Genomic DNA, 20,952 nt, shown 5'->3' with positions numbered 1-20,952 from the left:
TGTTGAGTTATATATTAAAATTAGAACAAAGCATCATATAGCTATTTCAGAAACCAGATTGGGTATTACTAAAATCTTCAGTACATAATTACACTAATGTTCATATGCCAAGTAAAAAATGAAAGTTACTCAATTCACTTTGTGGAAACTATATATCTCCTGAATCTGGTGAAACGAACAGTTAATCTCACATAAATTCTATCATTCAAGTCGTCCATAAAACAAAAATAAGCATGTCTTCAAGAGTTGTTTAACTATTAATCTATAAATCCACACATGTATTCAATCCACACATTCAGCTAAGTAGACTTTGGACACGAGCAACATATTAATCTATAAATCACAAATTTGGTCTTTTTCTATCAGTATTTTAATAAAACTGTTTTTCACCATTGTTATTTAAAAGTTAAGAGAGTAATAGAACACCAGTACAATGATACACTTATCTACAAGTTTGATGTACAAATACATAATGATTCAAACCAACAAAGACATGCTAACTTCTCATACTACCGGCCATGCTATAAGCTGCCATAAAATAGCAAGTTAGCAACAAGTAAGTCCGACAACATCAGCCAAATTCTGTGTTCCTACTTTTCTCCTCTCTCCCATTTTATCTGTTCGGAAGAAGGAGCCCGACATGGTTTGCTATACTGTCTAATGTACAATCCACAATGCTATAAAACTACATACTAACTTTTCTTAAAGTACACAGGTTAGCGTATTTGCAGCTCCATACTCTGTGCTCTCAGAACTGATGAGTTCAAAGATTTCAAGGCCGTTTAGGGCAGGAAATTGGAAAATATATTACAAAAAAATTTCTATTTTCAGAAGACAAATAAAAAAATTGTGTTTGGGTTATCAAAAAGGAAAACACTTTTGTTAGAAAACTTTTTGTAAATTTTGAAAAATATCCACACAAAAATTTCTGATTTTCTTAGAAATAAAAAAGGAAAAAAAAAAAATCAGAAACTAAACAGCCAAACTAGTTTTTCAAAGCCTGATTGGAGGAGAGCATATATCACTTTTTGATTCACCTAACAACTTGTGAAGTGCAAACCCTTATTTTGCTTCTGTATGATCATCTTTCCCCTCTGTGTTTAGTGCCTTAACTTCAGATTCTACTGGTTCTATCAGTTCTGTACCCATATCAATGCCATCATTATTCAATTCCTTTGATTCTCCTTTTGTATAATCGGGTACTGTTGGCATTGTAATATCCTCCTGATCAATCAACTGTACAGATCCTTGAGTACCCATCTCAATGCCATCATGATTCAATTCCTTTGACTCACCTTTTGTGTCATCTGGTACTGTTGGCTGCACAGATTCTTGAGTATCCATCAAATTGCTGTTATCATTCAATTCCTTTGGTTCACCTATTATGTCATCTGCTATTTTTGGCACTGTAATATTCTCCTGATCAATTAACCTTACAGATTCTTGAGTACTCATCTCACTGCCATCATCATTCAATTCCTTTGATTCACCTTTTGTGTCATCTGGTACAGTTGACACTGTAATATTCTCCTGATCAATCGACTGTACAGATTCTTGAGTATTTTCTGCACCATTTAGACTATTATTTTCTCCAATTAAACTTGATATATGGGCATTGACTTCACCATCTGCAGTATCTTCTGGTTCAGATTCACTACCTTGTGCAGGTAACAACATTGTTTCTGGCATGGCTTCTTCTACTACTGCCTCTTTTGCACTCTGTGATGTGCTGAGATGGGTCAAGTTCTCCTCATAAGTCATCTTTTCTGATGCTGGTTCATTCTCATCAGACATGCTGACAACAACTGTTGTAGAATCATGAAGAAGATGATAGGGAGGTTCCTGCTTAACATCACAAAGGAGACAAATAATAATGAGACTTTTTAACAAAACCAATAACTGTTGTTGTGATAAATGCAATTTATAAGAATATATATACACTTGTTAGAAAAGGACATGAAATTTATAGAAATTCAGAAAAAAAAAAAAAACAAAAGTTTTAATTTCGAAGCTACCTGGTATAGCATATTTGACAATGTTACCTTTTCTTCAACAGCAGCAACCGAAGAGTCTATTTGATCAGCTTCAAATGTCTCTTTTGATTGGTAAATGGAAGCATCATGTTCTTCTGAAACATCGGATTCACCTGGAACATTTCCAATGGCTTCAAAATTTTCCTCACCGTCAGCTAGCTTTGTTTCAACTAAGATGCCTTTTTGTTCACGTAAATTTCCAGAATTGCTCTCTTCAGTGGTAACTGAGCTCACATCTTCATCATTTACCTTCAGTGGGTCACTATTAACTTCATCCGACTTTTCAAAATTTCCTTCAACATCTTCAGCATGTTTTGCATTAAAAATCTCTTCATGTGGTTCCACAATGTTAACCTGTTTAACAGAGAAAAGATATTGTTCTTCACCATTTTCAACAGACTGTAATGTTTCTTCATCTTTGCTCTTTTGCATTGCTAGATCATCCATGCTGGTAGTATTGTTTTCTTCAGTTAATTTCCCAGGAGAATGTGCAGGTACCTATTCAATTTCACAAAAGATTCTTCCTAATTCAGCATTTATGCACAGGATGATTAATTTAACTATTTACATAGACATGCTTAAAAAAAATATCTAAAGAATCATATGCAGATGAAAAGTATCAAATTAAAAATTTATGGAATCAAGACAGCACAATAACAACTAAAGGAGAAATTGTTTAAGTATAATTTTCAAATTATTTGCTTGCCATTACCTCCTCTATGTCCTTTGTTCTGAGGATGTGTTGATTAGAACTTCCATCTTCTGATTTTGATAGCTCATGGTTAGCTTCCTTTACCATGGCAGATGCTTCATCATTAGATTCGTTCTGATATCCAGATGGTTCCTGATCCATAACCGAAGCATACATAAGTCAAGCTATACGATAAAAGGAAATTTGGGTTCCCATATACATGAAATTTTAGTAGACAATACTGGAAAAGATATTTTCAGAATGAAATGTAGGATAAAGAGGAACAAGAGATCATATGAAAATGAGAGAATTTCTACTAAAGATAATATATAGATTCCCTAGACTTATTAAACACTTAAACTTCACAGGCTAACCTAGACCTTAATATTAATTTTCTTTCATGATGTATTGCATAAGCATATTACTAAATTGATACCAACCCATTTATCAGAATCGCTATTATTGGATGGAGAAGTTACTGAACTCTCAACCAAATGCTGTGTGCTTTCAGGTACATTTAGAGATAAACTTCCAGATGGCTGCCCATCCAATGAATTATCTCCTGCAGCATCCTCTGCATAAGAGGGTGGGCTGTCCATGTGGTCCCATTCCTCAAAATTCAACAATGACGTTTGATCTGTTGGGATTAGATCTACTAATACAGACCTTGGTGATGAACATGAACTTGAGCTGGTAGAAACTGCTTCAGTTGATTGTTCTACCTGCATAGTTAATGAAATAGAATCATCAAAAGTGTGGCCAATTCCAGAAACCATCCCTTCACCATAAATTTCCTCAACTCTGCTCGTGCAAGCTGCTTCGAAAATTTCATTTCCTTGATTTGGACTTCGGTTATCTCCTTCAGTATTGTTTGAATTGTCATCTTCCCTGATCTCTACCTCACTAGATCCTAGGTTAACATATTCAGTAGGCTTTGTCTGTTCATTTAAAGCTTCTTCCTCATTTAATGTTAACTCATTATCATCCCTGTCTTCAATTGGTTTCAAGTCCACCTTCTCGTGGATGACTGGCTCATCAAAGTCATAAGTGACCTTCATCTCTTCAGCAGATTTCTCAACACCATTGGAAAACTCCTGCATGATATCCAAAAGCTGCAAGTAACATTGCAAAAGAAATTTAATTACTTACCATATCCAGAGATAATAGATATTTGAACAATTCAATACTTAAAATAAGTACCTGAACATCTGGCACTTCAGAGTAAACATGAGGAGGTGGGAGAATGACTGGCTCATCTGTAGTATGCTGTGCTTTCTCTGAACTTCCAGGTGAGAAAGCATTTAAAGAAACAGAAGGCCTAGGGTCCACTATATTTTGAACTACTTGTATGACATGTTCCTGTGTTTTATTATCCATATTCATAACATGGCACTGGTCCTGAATCTTTTTAGATATTTCAGCTCTTAGAGATGACAATGAGCTTGTGTTGTTAAAATCTTGTTGAGCTACTTCTGCTGATGCTGTTGATGATTCAATTGGATCGACAGGTTCCTTGTTGATATCTGAGATTTCTCCTCTTACATCATATCCCTCACTTACCTCAGTTGTTTCTATTAGATTTGGTTCACCTTCCTCCATCCTTGGTAACTGATATGAGGCTCCCCATATCTCCTCGCTTCCAGAAGCAATATCTTTCTCAACATGATCCCCATCATATGTACATGATTCTCCATCAGCAGATAAATTTCCATCAACTGTTGGTGGAGAACCAACTTCTGAAACTTCCACTTGCAAATCAGACGCAATGGAATATGATGGGGTATGACAAGACATCTTACCTTTATAGTATCCGTGCCCATCATTAAGTTTGTGTGTATCATATGAATTTTCATACCCACTTATGAATTTAGGAATTGATCCATGGAGAGAGGTCTGGAAAGAATCACCAAATGCAAATGGATACTTGCTTACTCTTCGATTTTGATTTTCTGAAGTTTCAGTTTGGCTAAAAAAACCAAAGACCTGCTCCCTATCACTTGGCGAACTTGAAGAGTTTGACTCACTATCCTCATTTCTTATTGAATCAGTCTCCATTTGGACTTCACTTCCATTATTAGTTCTTGATTCGATGTGGTAGTTGTCTTCCCTGACCTCGCTGTTGTTGTTGTTTCCACTTCCTGTGGGCTCTTCGTGAATGACTTCCAAGGATGGAACTATCTCGTTGAGAGCTCGGCCTCCTTGATTAACAAAATCATGATTGTTTTCAATATTGGAAATGGGTTCACCCTCTTCAGTTATTTGTTCAACAATGTGTTTTGGGCCTTCGAAACCTGTAAGGGAAGAAATGAATGCTGATTCATTTTCAAAGGTAGTAGTGACTACAGATTTATTTACTGTGGGACAAATAAAGTAAGATGTAAGTAGTGTTAAATAAAATGGACAAGAAAGAACTATCTTACCTGACTGCCTTCTATATCCAAAGCATCCTGGTCTTTCTGCAGCCCATTTCTCAGAATTCAAATAGGAATCTGCTTTAGGATCCTGCTGGTCTTGCATAGGCTCTGATGGGTAAAGACCTCTGCAAAAGCTCTCATGCCTGCAGAAAAACATATCCTTCTGAGGAGCTACAGAAAATTCTTGTTGGAAACTATCTCCCATGAGATCTGGTTTTTCTTCTTGTGGGTCATAAGGAAGGTCAAAAGGGTTTCTTGCTGGTAACAAGATTGGAGGGGCTGAACCAGGCGTCTGTAAGCAGTCATCAGGGTTGTCTGGAGCATCAAAAGGATTACTTCTTGTGACTAAAATGGGAAGAATCTGGCCTGAAGGAACAGTGTCCATGTCTATCAGGCTTTTCTCAGCTGTTAGCTTGAACAATTTCCTTGCTCTTCGTCTCGCAATGAGGTTCTCCAGCCTTCTGTTTCTCTCCAGCTCAGAAATCCCGAGATCCATAAGGTTTTTCTGGTCATCTTCTGTCCATTCTACGGCCTTATTCCCATCTTCATGCACATCTTCTTCATCATCATCTTCTCCCAAGCTTTCTACCTCTGTCTCACCACCACCACTAGTGAGTTTTTCAGACAGCTCTACAGGACCATCAAATGACACCATATCAGGCTTTGAATTCTCAGAATCCAAAACCATCCCATCCTCACCACCATCAGATGAAACCAATCCAGGACCAAAAGAAGAATTCTCATTCTCCATTTCGATTGCTTTGGGTGACTCCTCAAACACAGGTTTTCTGCCAAGCAAATCATTATATAGAGTTGTCAAGATTACCTTATCTTTCCTCTCTTCACCCTCTTGTGGATCCCAATCTGTGCTCATCTCTTCGACTTTTCTTCTGGCATTTCGTCGAACGCTTCTCTGAGGCTTTAGGTAAGACCTGTCTCTTCTTTGTACAGCTTGATCTGCTGAACCAGCCATGGATTCAATAGATGATCCCCCTTTCTCCTCTTTCCCATCCTTGAATACATTCTGAAAATTGACCCTTCTCGAATTCAAACAATTTTGGGCATAAATAACAGTACAGAACAGGACCGGAGAGGAATATAACAAGAAGTAGAACACGGAAGGAAGGAAGGAATACAGAAGGAAACATAAAAACAAAACGCCTGAAAAAACTGGATGTTTCCGTACAAATTTATAAGTAGTGGTCACAGAAACTCTAAAAACCCTCCATAAGAAAAGCTGAACATTCTTACCCTCAATACCCATGTTTACTTCTTTCTGTAATCTTGAAATTCAATTAATAAAAACTAACTTGATAAAGACATAGAACTCGGAAGCCACCCTCTAAACTCGGCTGCTAGAGATCATAAAGTGAAACTATGAAACAAATATATAGAACAAACAAACCTGCAATTTCAAACATCAGAAATGAAACTGGATTAGGTTTTTGGATGAAACTAAACATGGAATATTCAATGTAAAGATCTCCGACGACTGATACCAGAATGTAAGAAAAATGAATAGGAAGGAGGTGAGTCTTATCAAAGAAACAGACAAATCTTTTGCTTTGTTCGCAGTAGCTTTGGCATATTGGGGATTTTTCAATTTTAGAAAATCTTTGTCTGGTTGACAGCATCTTGAAGATCCTCTAATTTAGGGCTTGCCTTTTCTATTTTTCTCTTCCCTGATTCATGGAATGCAAACGGACAAAATAGGAAACAGGTATATCTTAGGAAAACGAAATCGATAGCCCAAAACTTGAAGGGAATTCTTTTTTGTTTTGTTTTACTGACATGGGCCTCTACTTCTGAATCATTAGCAGAGTAGTCCTCGCTTTTTCTTGTATTTGCTTAATGATCCCTAAAATCTATCTTTGTTTTTTTTTTTTTCATTTTAATTTTAATAAGATAACATTAGATATACCATATAATACCTAAATAAACTTATACCCAACATTTATTACAAGCTTTTCTTTTTCTTTTTTGGGTTTTCATTTGTAAATAAAAACATATACAATCACATAACTCAAATTTTCTTTTCTTTTCTTTTTTTTTTTGGGACATTGTATATCTTTGATTTAATTTTTGAAAAATGATACTAAATTTTTATTCATTTTAATCAAAATAAACCATTGAAATTTACAAATATAATTTTTAAAATTAGTAAAACTCAATGTTTATTTACCACCAAGAACTCCTTGATTTAATGAGGACATTATACAACGCTTAAATAAAATTCAAAATAAAATTCTTACTTAACACAAACACTAAATAAACTATTCTTTGAGATATTATTAAAATTCGTTAATTGTGATTTTGTAGTTAATTAATATTAAAAATTAAATTCTAGAGTTCTTACAATACAGTAATTTAGTAGTTAAAATTTTTAAATTTTATTTAAAGATCGTGAATTCAAAACTTGTTAAACACGTAAAAATTATCGCTTTATGAGCGTATTATGAGTTAACGATAATAAATATGATAATATTTTATTTAACATGATGTAATAATACTTGATTTAGTATGGTAAAAAATTTAACTGTAACTCGTTAGTAAAACGGTAGAACTGTTAATCAAATTAAATTAAACTGTAGTAAATATTTCGTGCCGGTTATATTTCTTTAATTGAAATAATCATAACGAATTTAAAATCCGATCCAACATTTTCTTCAATTAAAAAGAATAGTATAAAATTAACATTATAATCATTATGAGTATACCTTATCTAACAAGTAACTTACATCTTCATGCTTTTAAGTAACTTTTATAGTTAATTATAACAATGAATTTGTATTGTTTGGAAAAAAGTTACTTTAATATTCTTTATTTAACAATAATTTTTTAACTCCTAATATATTTTAATTAAAATTTCAAAATTTGTTTACTTTGAATTCCTTTAGAATTTTATTTATAGGCCGACCTATAAACCATCTTGAGCCCAAAGGCCTTAAAAATCTAAATCTAGGGCCTCAATTTTTCCAAGCATGTGGTCACCAATGAAAATCAAGCATGTGGTCACAAGTTCCCCAAATGCAATCTTCCATTTATTTCCCCACACGTGTCGCAATCAAACGGCAGCTTCACGATCCCTCCAGTAACCGCGATGCCCAGAATCATACTTCTCCCGCTGATTTTCCTCCAATTTATGAAAACAGCCTGAAAGATAATCCACATAACGGAAAGTCGACGGTAAGGATCCCATCTCTCTTCTAATCCAACGGTGTGTATTGCATGTTGAGTTCCTTCACAATCTATCTCCATCCAATTCCCCCAGTGTCCGCCAGTCAGGTATTCTCCAAAAATTCTGCACGTACAGAACCCACATCCTAATTCGTACAATATTTACACGGCTATGTATTTATAACGTGGATAATTCCGATTTCCGTTTCCGATCTTTTGGATTTCTAGGGTTTTTCACATATGTCATCGGTTGAGTTTCTGCGACCAACAATCTATAGTAAGTTCCACGCGAGTTCGAATTCTAAACTATTATACTTACATGGGTTGAGCTTCTTCCACAATCATTCTAGGGTTTTTCACTATAACGTGAACCGGTTTTGCTGCAACTCATCCTCCTTCCCTGTAACGAGACCGTGCAAAAATTTGATTAAGATCTCGAGGAACCACGAGAGGTTCGATCTCTGGGCAAGTTTTTTGAAGAAGCACAGAGTAAGAGAGAGCAGGATCGTTGCTTGTTCCCAAGATGGTGATTCCAAGGCAGGGTCGAGTGAGAAGAGCGGGACGGAAGGGAATCAGAATCCATCGAGTTCGGGTTCGAAGCAGAGGAGAGAGAAGCGAGGGAAAGGGGGGTTATGGTGGTCAAAGGGAAATAAATGGCAGTGGCAGCCGATTATTCAAGCTCAGGAGATGGGGGTTTTGCTTCTGCAATTAGGTATCGTCATGTTCGTCATGCGGTTGCTCCGGCCCGGTATTCCATTGCCCGGGTCGGAGCCAAGGACGCAAACCACCTTTGTCAGTGTACCATACAGTGAGTTTTTAAGCAAGATAAATAGCAACCAGGTCCATAAAGTAGAGGTTGATGGGGTTCATATCATGTTCAAGTTGAAAAATGAAGGAAGCGGACAAGAGAGTGAAGTTAGCGGCGCTAGCAGGTTTCAGGAATCGGAATCGTTGTTGAGGAGCGTAGCACCCACGAAGAGGGTTGTGTACACGACGACGAGGCCTACCGATATCAAGACTCCATACGAGAAGATGCTCGAGAATGAGGTGGAGTTTGGGTCGCCGGATAAGCGGTCCGGTGGGTTTTTTAACTCCGCGCTGGTAAGTTATCGGTGCTCAAGTTATTTGGGTACTTAAGCAACGAGATGCGTAGCTAATATGGGCTTAAGTTAGTCATAAGAATTATGTGATTGATGAAGCTAAGTGCCCAAATTCCAACGTTGTCGATTTTCGCCATTATAGTAAACTGTCTTAACGAGAAGATATAACCATTGCTGTATCAAATACTCATCAAAGTTACGTTGCAATAATGGGTTGGACTTGGTCCGGTTATGTCATCCATTCCTCTGGTGTACATTGACATATGTGGAAATGGGTATCTAGTAGTTTTCTACCTGCAACTAGTAGACAAGCTAAGGGCTAGATCAGTATCCCTTTCGCGTGCAATTCATTTTTTTTTCGTTTTTTTTTTGTTTTTCCTCAGCTAGGAGCTGCATTCTGCGGAACCGTTTCTCATGGATGGATAAATTATGTTACTTGTGTAAATGAAGAAAGGGTCTTTCTTACAAACCTGAATAATAATTGAAATTGACAAAAAGTTGGGAACTTGAACCTTTTCTTTCTTGATTTAGAAAAATTGTTCACTTAAGATATAAGGTTTTTGTATCATGGTCTTTGCTTTGTTATTTGCAGATTGCTCTTTTCTATATTGCTGCTCTTGCAGGTCTCCTTCACCGATTCCCTGTAAGCTTTTCTCAGGTAAGAATCTTTATCCTACTGCTGTCTATGCTTTGAAAATTATGTTATCTTTTAGATTCTCAGGGCATTAAAAATATATGCAGCATTCTGCTGGCCAGCTTAGACACCGCAAGTCTGGTAGTCCCACTGGAGGAAAAGCATCTGAACATGGGGATACAATTACTTTTGCTGATGTTGCCGGTGTCGATGAGGCCAAGGAAGAGCTAGAAGAAATTGTGGTAAGCTAAATATTTTGCTGCTCCAATTTTTGTGCTTGTTACCCATCATATTCTTGTAGTTAATGCTTTTTACCCCATTGAGGACATTGTTTTATATGCTGATGTTTATGGCTGCAGGAATTTCTTAGGAATCCAGACCGGTACATTCGTCTTGGTGCTCGTCCTCCACGAGGTGTTCTCCTGGTGAGTTGAAACAAAAGAGAATCAGGGATGAAACTAAGTTTCTAGTGATCACCAAGATTGATCTTTTGGAACCTATGATATTATTTATCATTTGGAAACATCAATTGCTGGATGGGAAATCTCTTGCACTAGAAAGTATTTGGTGCTTACCTTAACAAACTTTTGTAGTTATTCATCTGAGTAATTTTGATTTGCAATAGATTAGAAGTTCTTTTGCAGCGTGTTTCTAAAGTTTCAAATACTTTAATCAGTTTTGTTGGGCCAGTATATTTGGATGGCTCTTATGATAATTTCAGAGGGTAGACTCCATAGGATGGCATTTTAGTCCTTGGAAACTATTATGACAGATTTCGAAGATTGCAACAAATTTTTGATCTTGCAGGTGGGCCTTCCTGGGACAGGTAAAACTCTTCTAGCAAAGGCAGTGGCTGGAGAGGCTGAAGTTCCCTTCATAAGTTGTTCTGCAAGTGAGTTTGTAGAGTTGTATGTTGGCATGGGTGCCTCCCGTGTTAGAGATCTCTTTGCACGGGCAAAGAAGGAAGCACCATCAATCATTTTCATTGATGAGGTTAGGATACTCAGATTTGTTACTGTCATTTGAAATCTGGTTTCACTTCTTGACAAATGTCACAATCTTATTGCTCCTTTTTTCCAGATAGACGCAGTGGCAAAAAGTCGTGATGGTAGGTTTCGCATTGTCAGCAATGATGAGAGAGAACAAACTTTGAATCAATTGCTCACTGTAAGCCCTCCTACATAGTTGTGTTTGCATGATCATATGCACTTTGATCTTCCTTTAGTGCATTCTTTCCCTATGGGGCGAAGCTAATCTGTTTGAAGTTTGGTTGCAGGAGATGGATGGATTTGACAGCAATTCCGCTGTCATTGTTCTTGGTGCTACAAATCGCTCGGATGTCTTAGACCCTGCACTTCGTCGACCTGGACGATTTGATCGAGTGGTTATGGTCTGTATAATGCTCTAGTGCATTTTTCTGAATGCTAAGCAGCTTCTTCTGGAACATCCTCTTAGTATTTTCTATATGCCTTTTCAGGTAGAGACACCTGACAGAACTGGAAGAGAAGCCATTTTGAAGGTACATATTACCAAGAAGGAACTTCCTTTAGAAGAGAATGTTGACCTTGGTGATATTGCCTCTATGACTACTGGTTTTACCGGGTATTCGCCTTCCATCCTTTTCATGGAATCAGAAGCTATTCCCTGTTTCTCACTCCCTGCATGTGGCTGACAGATTTTGAGCGTCCTTTTTTTTTGGGCATGGTGCAGGGCAGACCTTGCAAATTTGGTAAATGAAGCTGCTTTGCTGGCTGGAAGGAAGAACAAGCTTGTCGTTGAGAAAGTTGATTTCATTGAGGCTGTAGAACGAGCTATAGCTGTAAGTGCATCTCTTCCTCCCTCCTCAACGCTCCCTACTTGCCCCCAGGGTCCTTATCCTCTTGCATGTGCTATGTTCATTCTGTTTGTTGATTGTGCATGTGCTGTGGAACACTAGGTAAACTTGTTTTGCTATAAAATTGTAATTTAAAAGTTTCTCTTGTTCATTGCAACTAGAGAATGTTTCTTATGATGTGAGCATCGCTGGGAGTCTGTATTTTCACTCTATACTGACAGAACAGATGATTGAACTTTTTCTTGTTTAATGCTATGTTGTATGCCTCTTTTCATTTAAAAAATTGAGTAAATATTCAAATTTAGATTAATGGAAGAGAACTTGAGAGGTACTTCTCGTATCTTATAGGGGATAGAGAAGAAAACTGCCAAGTTGCAGGGCAGCGAGAAGGCTGTGGTTGCAAGGCATGAAGCTGGTCATGCAGTAGTTGGCACTGCAGTGGCAAATCTTCTTCCTGGCCAGCCACGTGTTGAGGTAAATTCTGGCCATTTATTTCTGGATGCTCAGAGTTTATTTTTTCCTTTGTTGCCTTGGTATATGTTTTGATTTACTGGCAACACTAGGTATTCTGGCGCCACAAAGAATATATTTATGCACGTGTAGGTCGATCCCACCATATGATATATCTCAATCTGCTTGATGATTATTTTTATTACTATATTTATTTTTCCTTTTCGGTCGAGTATTCATGTATGCATCATTGGATAATATGGTAACATCTATTATTTTACATGATTTTAGAAGTTGAGCATTTTGCCAAGGTCAGGAGGAGCATTGGGTTTTACATACATTCCTCCAACAAATGAGGATAGATATTTGCTCTTTGTTGATGAGTTACGTGGACGTTTGGTTACTCTTCTTGGAGGTCGTGCAGCCGAAGAAGTTATTTATTCAGGCCGTGTTTCAACTGGTGCGCTTGATGACATACGGCGGGCAACTGACATGGCATACAAGGCAGTTGCCGAATATGGGCTTAATCAGACAATAGGCCCTGTATCTTTGGCTACACTTTCTGGTGGAGGGATTGACGAGTCTGGAGGTGTTCCATGGGGAAGGGATCAAGTACTATATTCTTTTAGTTCCTTTGCCATTTTCCTTCTTATCTCCATCATAGTGAAAATTGATTCTCAGTAACTGAATGCAACAGGGTCATCTGGTGGATCTTGTTCAGGGAGAAGTCAAAGGATTATTGCAATCCGCTCTTGATGTGGCACTTTCAGTTGTGCGTGCTAACCCAACTGTTTTGGAAGCACTTGGTGCTCAACTAGAAGGTATTCGTTGCCACCTACATTTCATTAGAAATTTAGCCACCAGAAACTTGATTGCCATATATGTCATATATGCTTGGAGTGTTAAAGCGAAGTTGCATCTCTCTTTTTCATGTATTGTTTCTAAGAATAAATTTGTGCTGCTGTGAGTCTGGCATGTTACTTTTCCGCAATATCCTTGAATGAGGAGGATTATGTTCTTTTGTAAACTAAAAAGGAGCATGATGTTATTCATATTGTTATATTGACGGAGTCCCCTAATTGTTCTTTCTTATGAGGGGACTCCCCTAATTGTTTTCAGAACTTCCCATTTATACGAGAGGATTCCCCTAATTGTTTTGAGCACTTCCCTTTTGTATGAGTGGGGAGTGCCAATAGTGTGTCTTTTATATTCTATTCTTGATACTGCTTTTATACCCACTGGTTAATTAATTGCTTGTACTCAATTTTTCCTGGTGTTATAACAACTGTCTTTATCCAGCAAATGAGAAGGTAGAAGGTGAAGAACTACAAAAGTGGTTGAAATTGGTAGTGGCACCACAGGAGCTCGTAATGTTTATTAGAGGCAAGCAGGAGTCTCTTCTACCACTACGAGCAGGCTCTAGTTGACAACTACAGCTTGTCCTCAATGACAGAAACGTGAAAGAGAGGTTAGCAACTCATTCAAGTGATTAAGACATGCAAAAGGACCTTCCCCATATTTGCATGAACTCGCCCTACTCTATGCATCTGTATATTTAACAAGCTTCGGCTTTGTTGATACCACTACCAACCAGCTTGTATGTTCTCATTGCACTATTTTCGAGCAAAAACCTAGAGGAAAACAGGAAAGTTGGAAGATTTGTTGCATTCAGAGCTTTTGCAAGCATCTCACGCCCATAATCAAAATGTGGATACATGTGGATTAATTCTCTGTGCACTGGCTATTATTTTCAGTTGATGATAGTTTTAGGCTACTGGGAATTGTAATGGGTATTAGGCTGTATAGTAATAATATCCCTGATGATTTTCCTGTTTTGTTTGTTCCTAAAGGCTTAACTTACTGCAGAGAACTAATCTGCATATTTAACTTTGGAAATTACACGCATATACAGAAAATTCTTTTTCTTGGAATTTGGAGTCAATAGCATCCGTAAGTTTGTCCCTTTATCTGTTTTCCTAGCAATCACTGGCAGTCTTGGGCTTATTCTGTGAGGCAATTTGTTTAAATTTCTTGGTACTATCAAAATTGTTTGGAAATTTTCCTTTCCCTCGTGTAAATGTTCGGTATCTGATTTTGAGTTCAAGCAGATACAAGTTAAATATCGGGTTTGAATATGTTTCGGATTTAGTAGGAGGTTGACATAAAGTGCATGTTAAGTTGAACCGAGTTTAAGATGCTCACTAAAAATCTTGTTCAGTCTTACTGCAGCAAAAGTTGTGTTTCAGAAATATTAAACGTCAAAATTATTATATTGTTCATATTTAGTTAAAGATTTTGTCTAAGTTCATAGCACTTTGTTGATATAATAACATATACCATTGTATGTTAACTTACTTACAGTAAAATATTAAAAAATTACTGGAGAAATATTAACCTTTGGATGATCATAAGTATTTCTGGTGCCGGTATTTTATCCAGAAAGAAATGAAGGGCAGGGATGATTTTGGTCTGATATTTCTGGGATGCATTCAAAAATATCAACGTAGCATTCAGATAACGACGACCCCTTTTGTCTTCTACTACCACTTTCCAAGTACCAAACAATCCTGCTTTTACCATGTCACGATATATATACACACACACACACACATATATATCTATGTATTAAAATAAATTAATTATATTTATAGCACTAATCAACTCCGGTAATTATGTGCTCGTAAAAATACTAATTTCTTTGGGGTATATTTTTCTGTTAAATTATTATAACATCTCACCAGTATAATTATTAATGGTTCGAAAAATATACTCTGGATAGAGATACAGTGGCCGAAACGTATTGATGATACAAGGGTGCTAACCACATATTTGTTCAAATTTATTTTATTTTATTTTTTATATATAATGTAACTGTTATTTTAATTATTATGAAATCATTATTTTTTAAAATATCCGAAACATTATTTTCTTTTCGGAATGTATTAATTTTCGACATTTAAAATTTTATTACTAAAATACTAACTGTAATAATCGACAACTAAAAATTAAACAATAAATTTAATTTTCAATTAGAGTTAAATAAAATTAATTAAAGTTAAACCCTACAGAAAAATGGGGGGAAAGAATTGACGCTGGCCTAGACACGATCTTAGCCGTAGATTTAGTTGACCAGATGCAGTACGTGAAGGGTCTTGATTTTCGCAGCGAATAAAGCGACAAACCGGACGCCAAGAGAATCACGTGAGCGGCACGAGCCTCATCACATGCACGTATCAGATCAAGATAACTGTAAAGGGCAATATAGTAGCGTAAAAGATCCACGTCAGCATTCACTTTCCGATGCTTTTTTCCTGTGAGATGTCGTTATAAATCCAATGAGCTTCCTCCATGTACTCAGTTATCGCCAGAGTACTCGTGAGAGAGAGAGAGAGAGAGAGAGAGAGAGAGAGAGAAGAGAACGTGAATACTTTCGTCCTTCCAGGTTCTTCTCCTTGACCGTGAAACCCTAAGCATTATCTGTTTGCACAGCTCGTTTCAGTCTAAATTTTGTGTAGGTTTCGTTGTGATTTAGTTTTACTTGTTGCGTGTTGTTTTCTTCCTTCGTTATCTGTTTAAGTTCTGGTGGTTGTTTGGTTGCCGGGAAAAAAGCGAATGAAAATTGCACGTTTTAATGTTCCTCATTCTCTCATTTCTCGTGTTCTGTATCTGCAATTTTGTTGCGTGTTTGGTTGCCGAGAAAATTTGGGTCGAAATTTGAACGAAATTAGCTGCCAGACAGAGCATAAAAGGTTCGCTTTTTGAAGCTATCTGTTCTCTACCGCTTATCTTTGCTTGAAATGTGCGATATGTATACCTTGATGCATGTGTGCTAAGTTTAGTCAGGATTTTACGGAGGTGGGGGAGAAACCGAGATTTGTTTCAGTTGATAACTCCGGAATTTTAAATGATTTCTCATTTTAATAAATGTTATGCTTTTCCGTGATTTGCAAGTCCATACATCTCTACTTTGGTAAATTGCAACTGAGCTATTCATTTATTTTTAAAATTAGTGTTCTGTTGCTGAACTGTTTGAGGCTTTTTATTCAGTTGCCTCATGTCTCTGACCCCGATCTTTTTATATCCTACTACATATTAGCTTGATTTGGAGAGATGGCATCGGTGCATACAAGCTTGATGTCGGTTGTGTGCAAGAATGGCCATTCCGCTCCTGCAAAGTTTCCCAACTCTGCCTTCTTGACTGGGTTTGATGTTGTCGGGCGTGTTGCAACTGTGAATAGGAAGGAAACATGTCCTACCCACATGGCTTCTGGTCCTAAAGCCACATTAACCTTCGATCCCCCAACAACCAATTCAGAGAGAACCAGACAAAGGAAGAATACTGTCGATCCTGCTTCTCCTGATTTTCTCCCACTTCCATCTTTTGAACAGTGTTTTCCAAGGAGCTCAAAAGAGTACAGGTGCATCACTTATTCATCTTTCCTTAATTTTCTCATCGTTTATTTGGGTACAAATTCTATATACATGTATTCTATATACATCGTTTATTTGTTGGCTGGATTTAATGCACTTGTGTCCATGCCCACTTGTATATATGAGTATGCAATTCTTGACGCATGATCTACATTTCAGGGAAGTTGTTCATGAGCAATCTGGTAATGTACTCCAAGTTCCCTTTCGACGAGTCCACTTGTCTGGGGGCGAACCAGATTTTGACACATATGACACCAGTGGCCCTCAAAATATTAGCCCACGCATAGGTAGGGAGTTATATTTATTTTTCTCCTCTTTGGATCATTAGTCTCATCTTTTCAAGCCTTTATAGTTTAATATGTTCCATGATATACTGATCATATTTATTTTTAACAAATATTAATTGTTCTGCTGCTAGCCTTCGCATGAAGCCTACTTTTCTTCTTATGCATTGTAAGTCCAGGGATGGTACTTGTTTATTTATATATTTGTTTTTCGGGTGGGGAGCTGATAGTAATTTAAGCAGGAGAGGCATGCATTTAAGACAAATACCATAGGTAGGTGTCCGATCTATTTCTTCTATTAAGAGCTTGGCTTTTGAGCCAAGGTAGGAACTTCCTATATGGTTGTTTGGTAAGTTTAATTTTCAGTCAGCTGCTTCAAAACAAACAATGGAATCTGCAACTAGCTTCCAGCATCATAGTTGAAAATTTTTGATCTTTTTTAGAATACACGTGCATCAATTTAGACTGTACTAGCTGCCTCATTATGTATTAATATTTCTCTTTATTGCTTTCTGATCCTAGCTGTACTGTATGGAGCTTTGATCTGCCTGCATGAGCCATCACCTTTTGTTGTTTGTGAATGATTTTGTGAATAGGACTTCCTAAATTGCGCGAGGATTGGGTTGACAGACGAGAGAAGCTGGGTTTACCAAGGTTTACTCAGATGTACTATGCTAAGCAGGGAATTATAACTGAGGAAATGTTGTACTGTGCAACTCGTGAAAAGCTTGACCCAGAGTTTGTGAGGTCAGAGGTTGCTCGTGGGAGGGCAATTATCCCTTCCAACAAGAAGCACTTAGAGCTGGAACCTATGATTGTTGGAAGAAATTTTCTGGTCAAAGTTAATGCAAATATTGGAAATTCTGCCGTTGCAAGCTCTATTGAGGAGGAAGTATACAAGGTTCAATGGGCAACCATGTGGGGTGCAGACACTGTTATGGATCTCTCAACTGGCCGCCACATTCATGAGACACGCGAGTGGATCCTACGTAACTCAGCTGTACCAGTGGGCACTGTACCAATCTATCAAGCACTTGAAAAAGTGAATGGAATTGCTGAAGATTTAAGCTGGGAAGTTTTCAGGGACACCCTTATTGAGCAAGCTGAGCAGGGTGTAGATTACTTCACAATTCATGCTGGTGTTCTGCTGCGGTACATCCCCTTAACAGCAAAACGCATGACAGGAATTGTTTCACGTGGAGGATCCATTCATGCAAAGTGGTGCTTAGCTTACCATAAAGAGAACTTTGCGTATGAGCACTGGGATGATATACTTGATATCTGCAACCAATATGATGTGGCACTGTCAATAGGGGATGGGTTGAGACCTGGTTCTATATATGATGCTAATGACACTGCTCAATTTGCTGAACTTTTAACCCAAGGGGAGCTAACCCGCAGGGCATGGGAGAAGGACGTGCAGGTATCTGCATAACATGCACTGGATAGCCTCTTGCATTCAGTTTATAACCATTAGAAACTTTATTTCACCAGTGCAATACAGCATCGTTTAACACTACTATATGGCATGCACATTCGATTTGGTTCAGTATATTAATCAGTATTATTTTAATTTTGAAGGTGATGAATGAAGGTCCAGGACATATTCCAATGCACAAGATTCCTGAGAACATGCAAAAACAGCTTGAATGGTGTAATGAAGCACCTTTCTACACTCTCGGTCCTTTGACAACTGATATTGCTCCTGGATATGATCATATCACCTCTGCCATTGGTGCAGCCAATATTGGGGCTCTAGGTACAGCACTGCTCTGTTATGTGACACCAAAGGAGCACCTTGGGCTGCCAAATAGGGATGATGTGAAGGTTGGAGTTATAGCATATAAAATTGCTGCTCATGCGGCTGATTTAGCCAAAGGTCATCCACATGCTCAAGCCTGGGATGATACATTAAGCAAGGCAAGATTTGAGTTCAGATGGATGGACCAGTTTGCTCTGTCACTTGACCCCATGACTGCCATGTCCTTCCATGATGAGACTCTTCCATCAGATGGTGCCAAAGTGGCACATTTTTGCTCTATGTGTGGGCCAAAATTCTGCTCTATGAAGATAACAGAGGATGTCAGGAAGTATGCTGAGGAGCACGGTTATGGGACTGCTGAGGAAGCTGTGCAACATGGGATGGATGCTATGAGTGCTGCATTCCTTGCTGCTAAGAAAACTGTTAGTGGGGAACAACATGGTGAAAGTGGTGGAGAAATCTACTTGCCAGAGAGTTATGTTCAATCCTCTCAGAGGTGAAGGTCAGTATTCTGGAGCTTTTTTCTTTCTTCCATGGCCTACAAGGTGTATCTGCAGTCTTCTTACTCTAGATCTTATCAATTTATACCAACCTCCATTCTATGGGATTTCCCTACTCACTGTTAATGGAACTAGGAAGTAACACTGATATTTTTGCTTTATTCCTATTATTCCTCTTGGTTTCTCATGAGATTCCACAGCCAATAGTTCCGGTGCGCATAAGCTAAGAGTGTTTGGAACCTTTCTTGATGTTAGTTTCTTGGACGGTGGCATTATGATTCCGTGAAAATACATATCACCACATTTTTTAGGACTACTTCTTGCACCAGAATAATCTGATATTCTGAGTGTATCGGACTGGTTTTTTTTTTTCCAATTATTTTTTTGTTGCTGACAATATGGACGGTATCTTTATCCCAGATCATTGTACGAATATTTGTGCTCTTCCATCATTCGTAACACAAATTTCTTGTTGGGATTATCCACAGGTCATATGAACAATGGAAGTGGGTTTGGAATCACCTTTGAGCCATGATGCTACTTAGGCTTGTCAATAATGGTCGTATGCAACACTAGCATCAGGCTGTTGGTGAGTTTCATAGTTTGAGTCTGTCAGTGAAGCTTTAAGACTATCTTTCTTTGTTTTGAGTTATTTCCTATAGCCAAATAATAAAACTGTTGTTGTTTCAACTTTTATCATTTTGTGGGTTTATATTGACATAAGAAGCACCAGGGGTGCCTGTATCTGCCAAGCAATAGCTTTTAATTAATGGCTACGGTGAAAGCAGATCAGGCTGAGAAAGTCCCTTTGAACCTGAACAGGATAATGCCTGCGTAGGGAGTGTGCATTTTCTTTTTCTGTTTTTTTGGTTCTGTGCTTGAACAGGCGAGGAGCTTCTGCATCCATTCATGGCTTGATCTTAGCCGGTCAGTGTTTGGCAAATTCAGCTTTAATGGCCAATGGTCAGGCTTATTGATCCCAGTGGCTTGCCTTGGATATAACTGAAAATGGCAAGTGATGTTGCCTGCCTGATCAGTCGTTTGTTGCCATGATGATGAAAGGGAAATTGCCTTGTCAATATAATTCCATATGTATTCAATTTTTATTAATTTAAATTAAATTTCTGTTTTTTTTTAAACGAAGATGAGCATAGATATAGAGATGCGATTATGCCTTCAAATAAAACGATCGAGTTTTACACAAAATTCCAATTTGTTTTGAAGATAGTTTAAAAAGGTCGATATTCTTTGCAAAAATGATAAAATTGAGTTTTCGAACAATTTAAAGTGAAATTGCGATACCATTTTAAATTTCTTTAGAAGCAACTATCTGTTGTGTCATTTTTTTTATATATTTCATAGTTAAAATACAATTTAATTGACCTTCACTAGCAAAGTTTGTTCGTTTTAATAAACAATAACGATGTGTTTGGAAGAAATAAACCATTTTTTGGGGATGTGAACTCAGGATCCCATCCAATTTTGATTCCCATTGTCATTCTAATTTCAAGCCAACAAAAATCATCATTCCTTCCAAGGTCAGAGTCAACATTTCCCAGCCAGAGATTGAGATATTTTGATCCCGGACGAAGATAATTTAATTACAAAGTTAGAAATTTTAATTTGATAGTTTTTCAGACTT

At 37.5% G+C, this 20,952-nt stretch overlaps 3 protein-coding genes across 8 annotated transcripts; 2 read left to right on the top strand and 1 right to left on the bottom strand.

Moving 5' to 3' along the window:
- Positions 1 to 366: 366 nt before the first annotated feature.
- Positions 367 to 6,874, bottom strand: LOC110810032 (uncharacterized). Of its 2 annotated transcripts, XM_088214211.1 has the most exons (7): positions 6,638 to 6,874; positions 5,145 to 6,543; positions 3,925 to 5,015; positions 3,165 to 3,836; positions 2,746 to 2,877; positions 2,016 to 2,531; positions 367 to 1,842 (listed from the first exon to the last, which is right to left on the bottom strand). In XM_088214211.1, exons 2-7 carry the CDS (start codon positions 6,400 to 6,402, stop codon positions 1,063 to 1,065), a joined length of 4,449 nt encoding a protein of 1,482 aa, XP_088070337.1. In that variant the 5' UTR covers positions 6,403 to 6,543; positions 6,638 to 6,874; the 3' UTR covers positions 367 to 1,062. The 2 variants fall into 2 exon arrangements, with proteins under 2 accessions (XP_088070337.1, XP_021891758.1); XM_022036066.2 differs by having other exon boundaries at positions 2,043 to 2,531; positions 5,145 to 6,873.
- A 1,482-nt stretch (positions 6,875 to 8,356) lies between these two features.
- Positions 8,357 to 14,264, top strand: LOC110810023 (ATP-dependent zinc metalloprotease FTSH 9, chloroplastic). The gene is made up of 13 exons (XM_022036053.2): positions 8,357 to 9,416; positions 10,008 to 10,073; positions 10,157 to 10,291; positions 10,409 to 10,474; positions 10,857 to 11,042; positions 11,130 to 11,216; positions 11,326 to 11,439; positions 11,527 to 11,651; positions 11,760 to 11,868; positions 12,232 to 12,357; positions 12,625 to 12,945; positions 13,031 to 13,154; positions 13,633 to 14,264. Exons 1-13 carry the CDS (start codon positions 8,556 to 8,558, stop codon positions 13,758 to 13,760), a joined length of 2,448 nt encoding a protein of 815 aa, XP_021891745.1. The 5' UTR covers positions 8,357 to 8,555; the 3' UTR covers positions 13,761 to 14,264.
- A 1,359-nt stretch (positions 14,265 to 15,623) lies between these two features.
- THIC (thiaminC) lies at positions 15,624 to 20,449 on the top strand. 5 transcript variants are annotated; one of them, XR_015817301.1, is made up of 7 exons: positions 15,683 to 15,844; positions 16,430 to 16,751; positions 16,924 to 17,051; positions 17,645 to 18,471; positions 18,630 to 19,312; positions 19,799 to 19,899; positions 20,044 to 20,449. XR_015817301.1 is itself a non-coding variant. In XM_088214208.1 (6 exons), exons 2-5 carry the CDS (start codon positions 16,444 to 16,446, stop codon positions 19,308 to 19,310), a joined length of 1,944 nt encoding a protein of 647 aa, XP_088070334.1. In that variant the 5' UTR covers positions 15,624 to 15,775; positions 16,430 to 16,443; the 3' UTR covers positions 19,311 to 19,312; positions 19,799 to 20,449. The 5 variants fall into 5 exon arrangements, 4 of the variants coding, with proteins under 4 accessions (XP_088070334.1, XP_021891746.2, XP_088070335.1 ...); XM_088214208.1 differs by having other exon boundaries at positions 15,624 to 15,775; positions 19,799 to 20,449; XM_022036054.2 differs by having other exon boundaries at positions 19,799 to 20,449.
- The last annotated feature ends 503 nt before the right edge of the window (positions 20,450 to 20,952 follow it).

Source organism: Carica papaya, chromosome 2, assembly GCF_054855325.1.
Source record: "Carica papaya isolate Zhongbai chromosome 2, ASM5485532v1, whole genome shotgun sequence".
NCBI lineage: Eukaryota > Viridiplantae > Streptophyta > Magnoliopsida > Brassicales > Caricaceae > Carica > Carica papaya.
The sequence above is the reverse complement of the archived record's forward strand: the minus strand, read 5'-3'. Positions and strand labels throughout refer to the sequence as shown.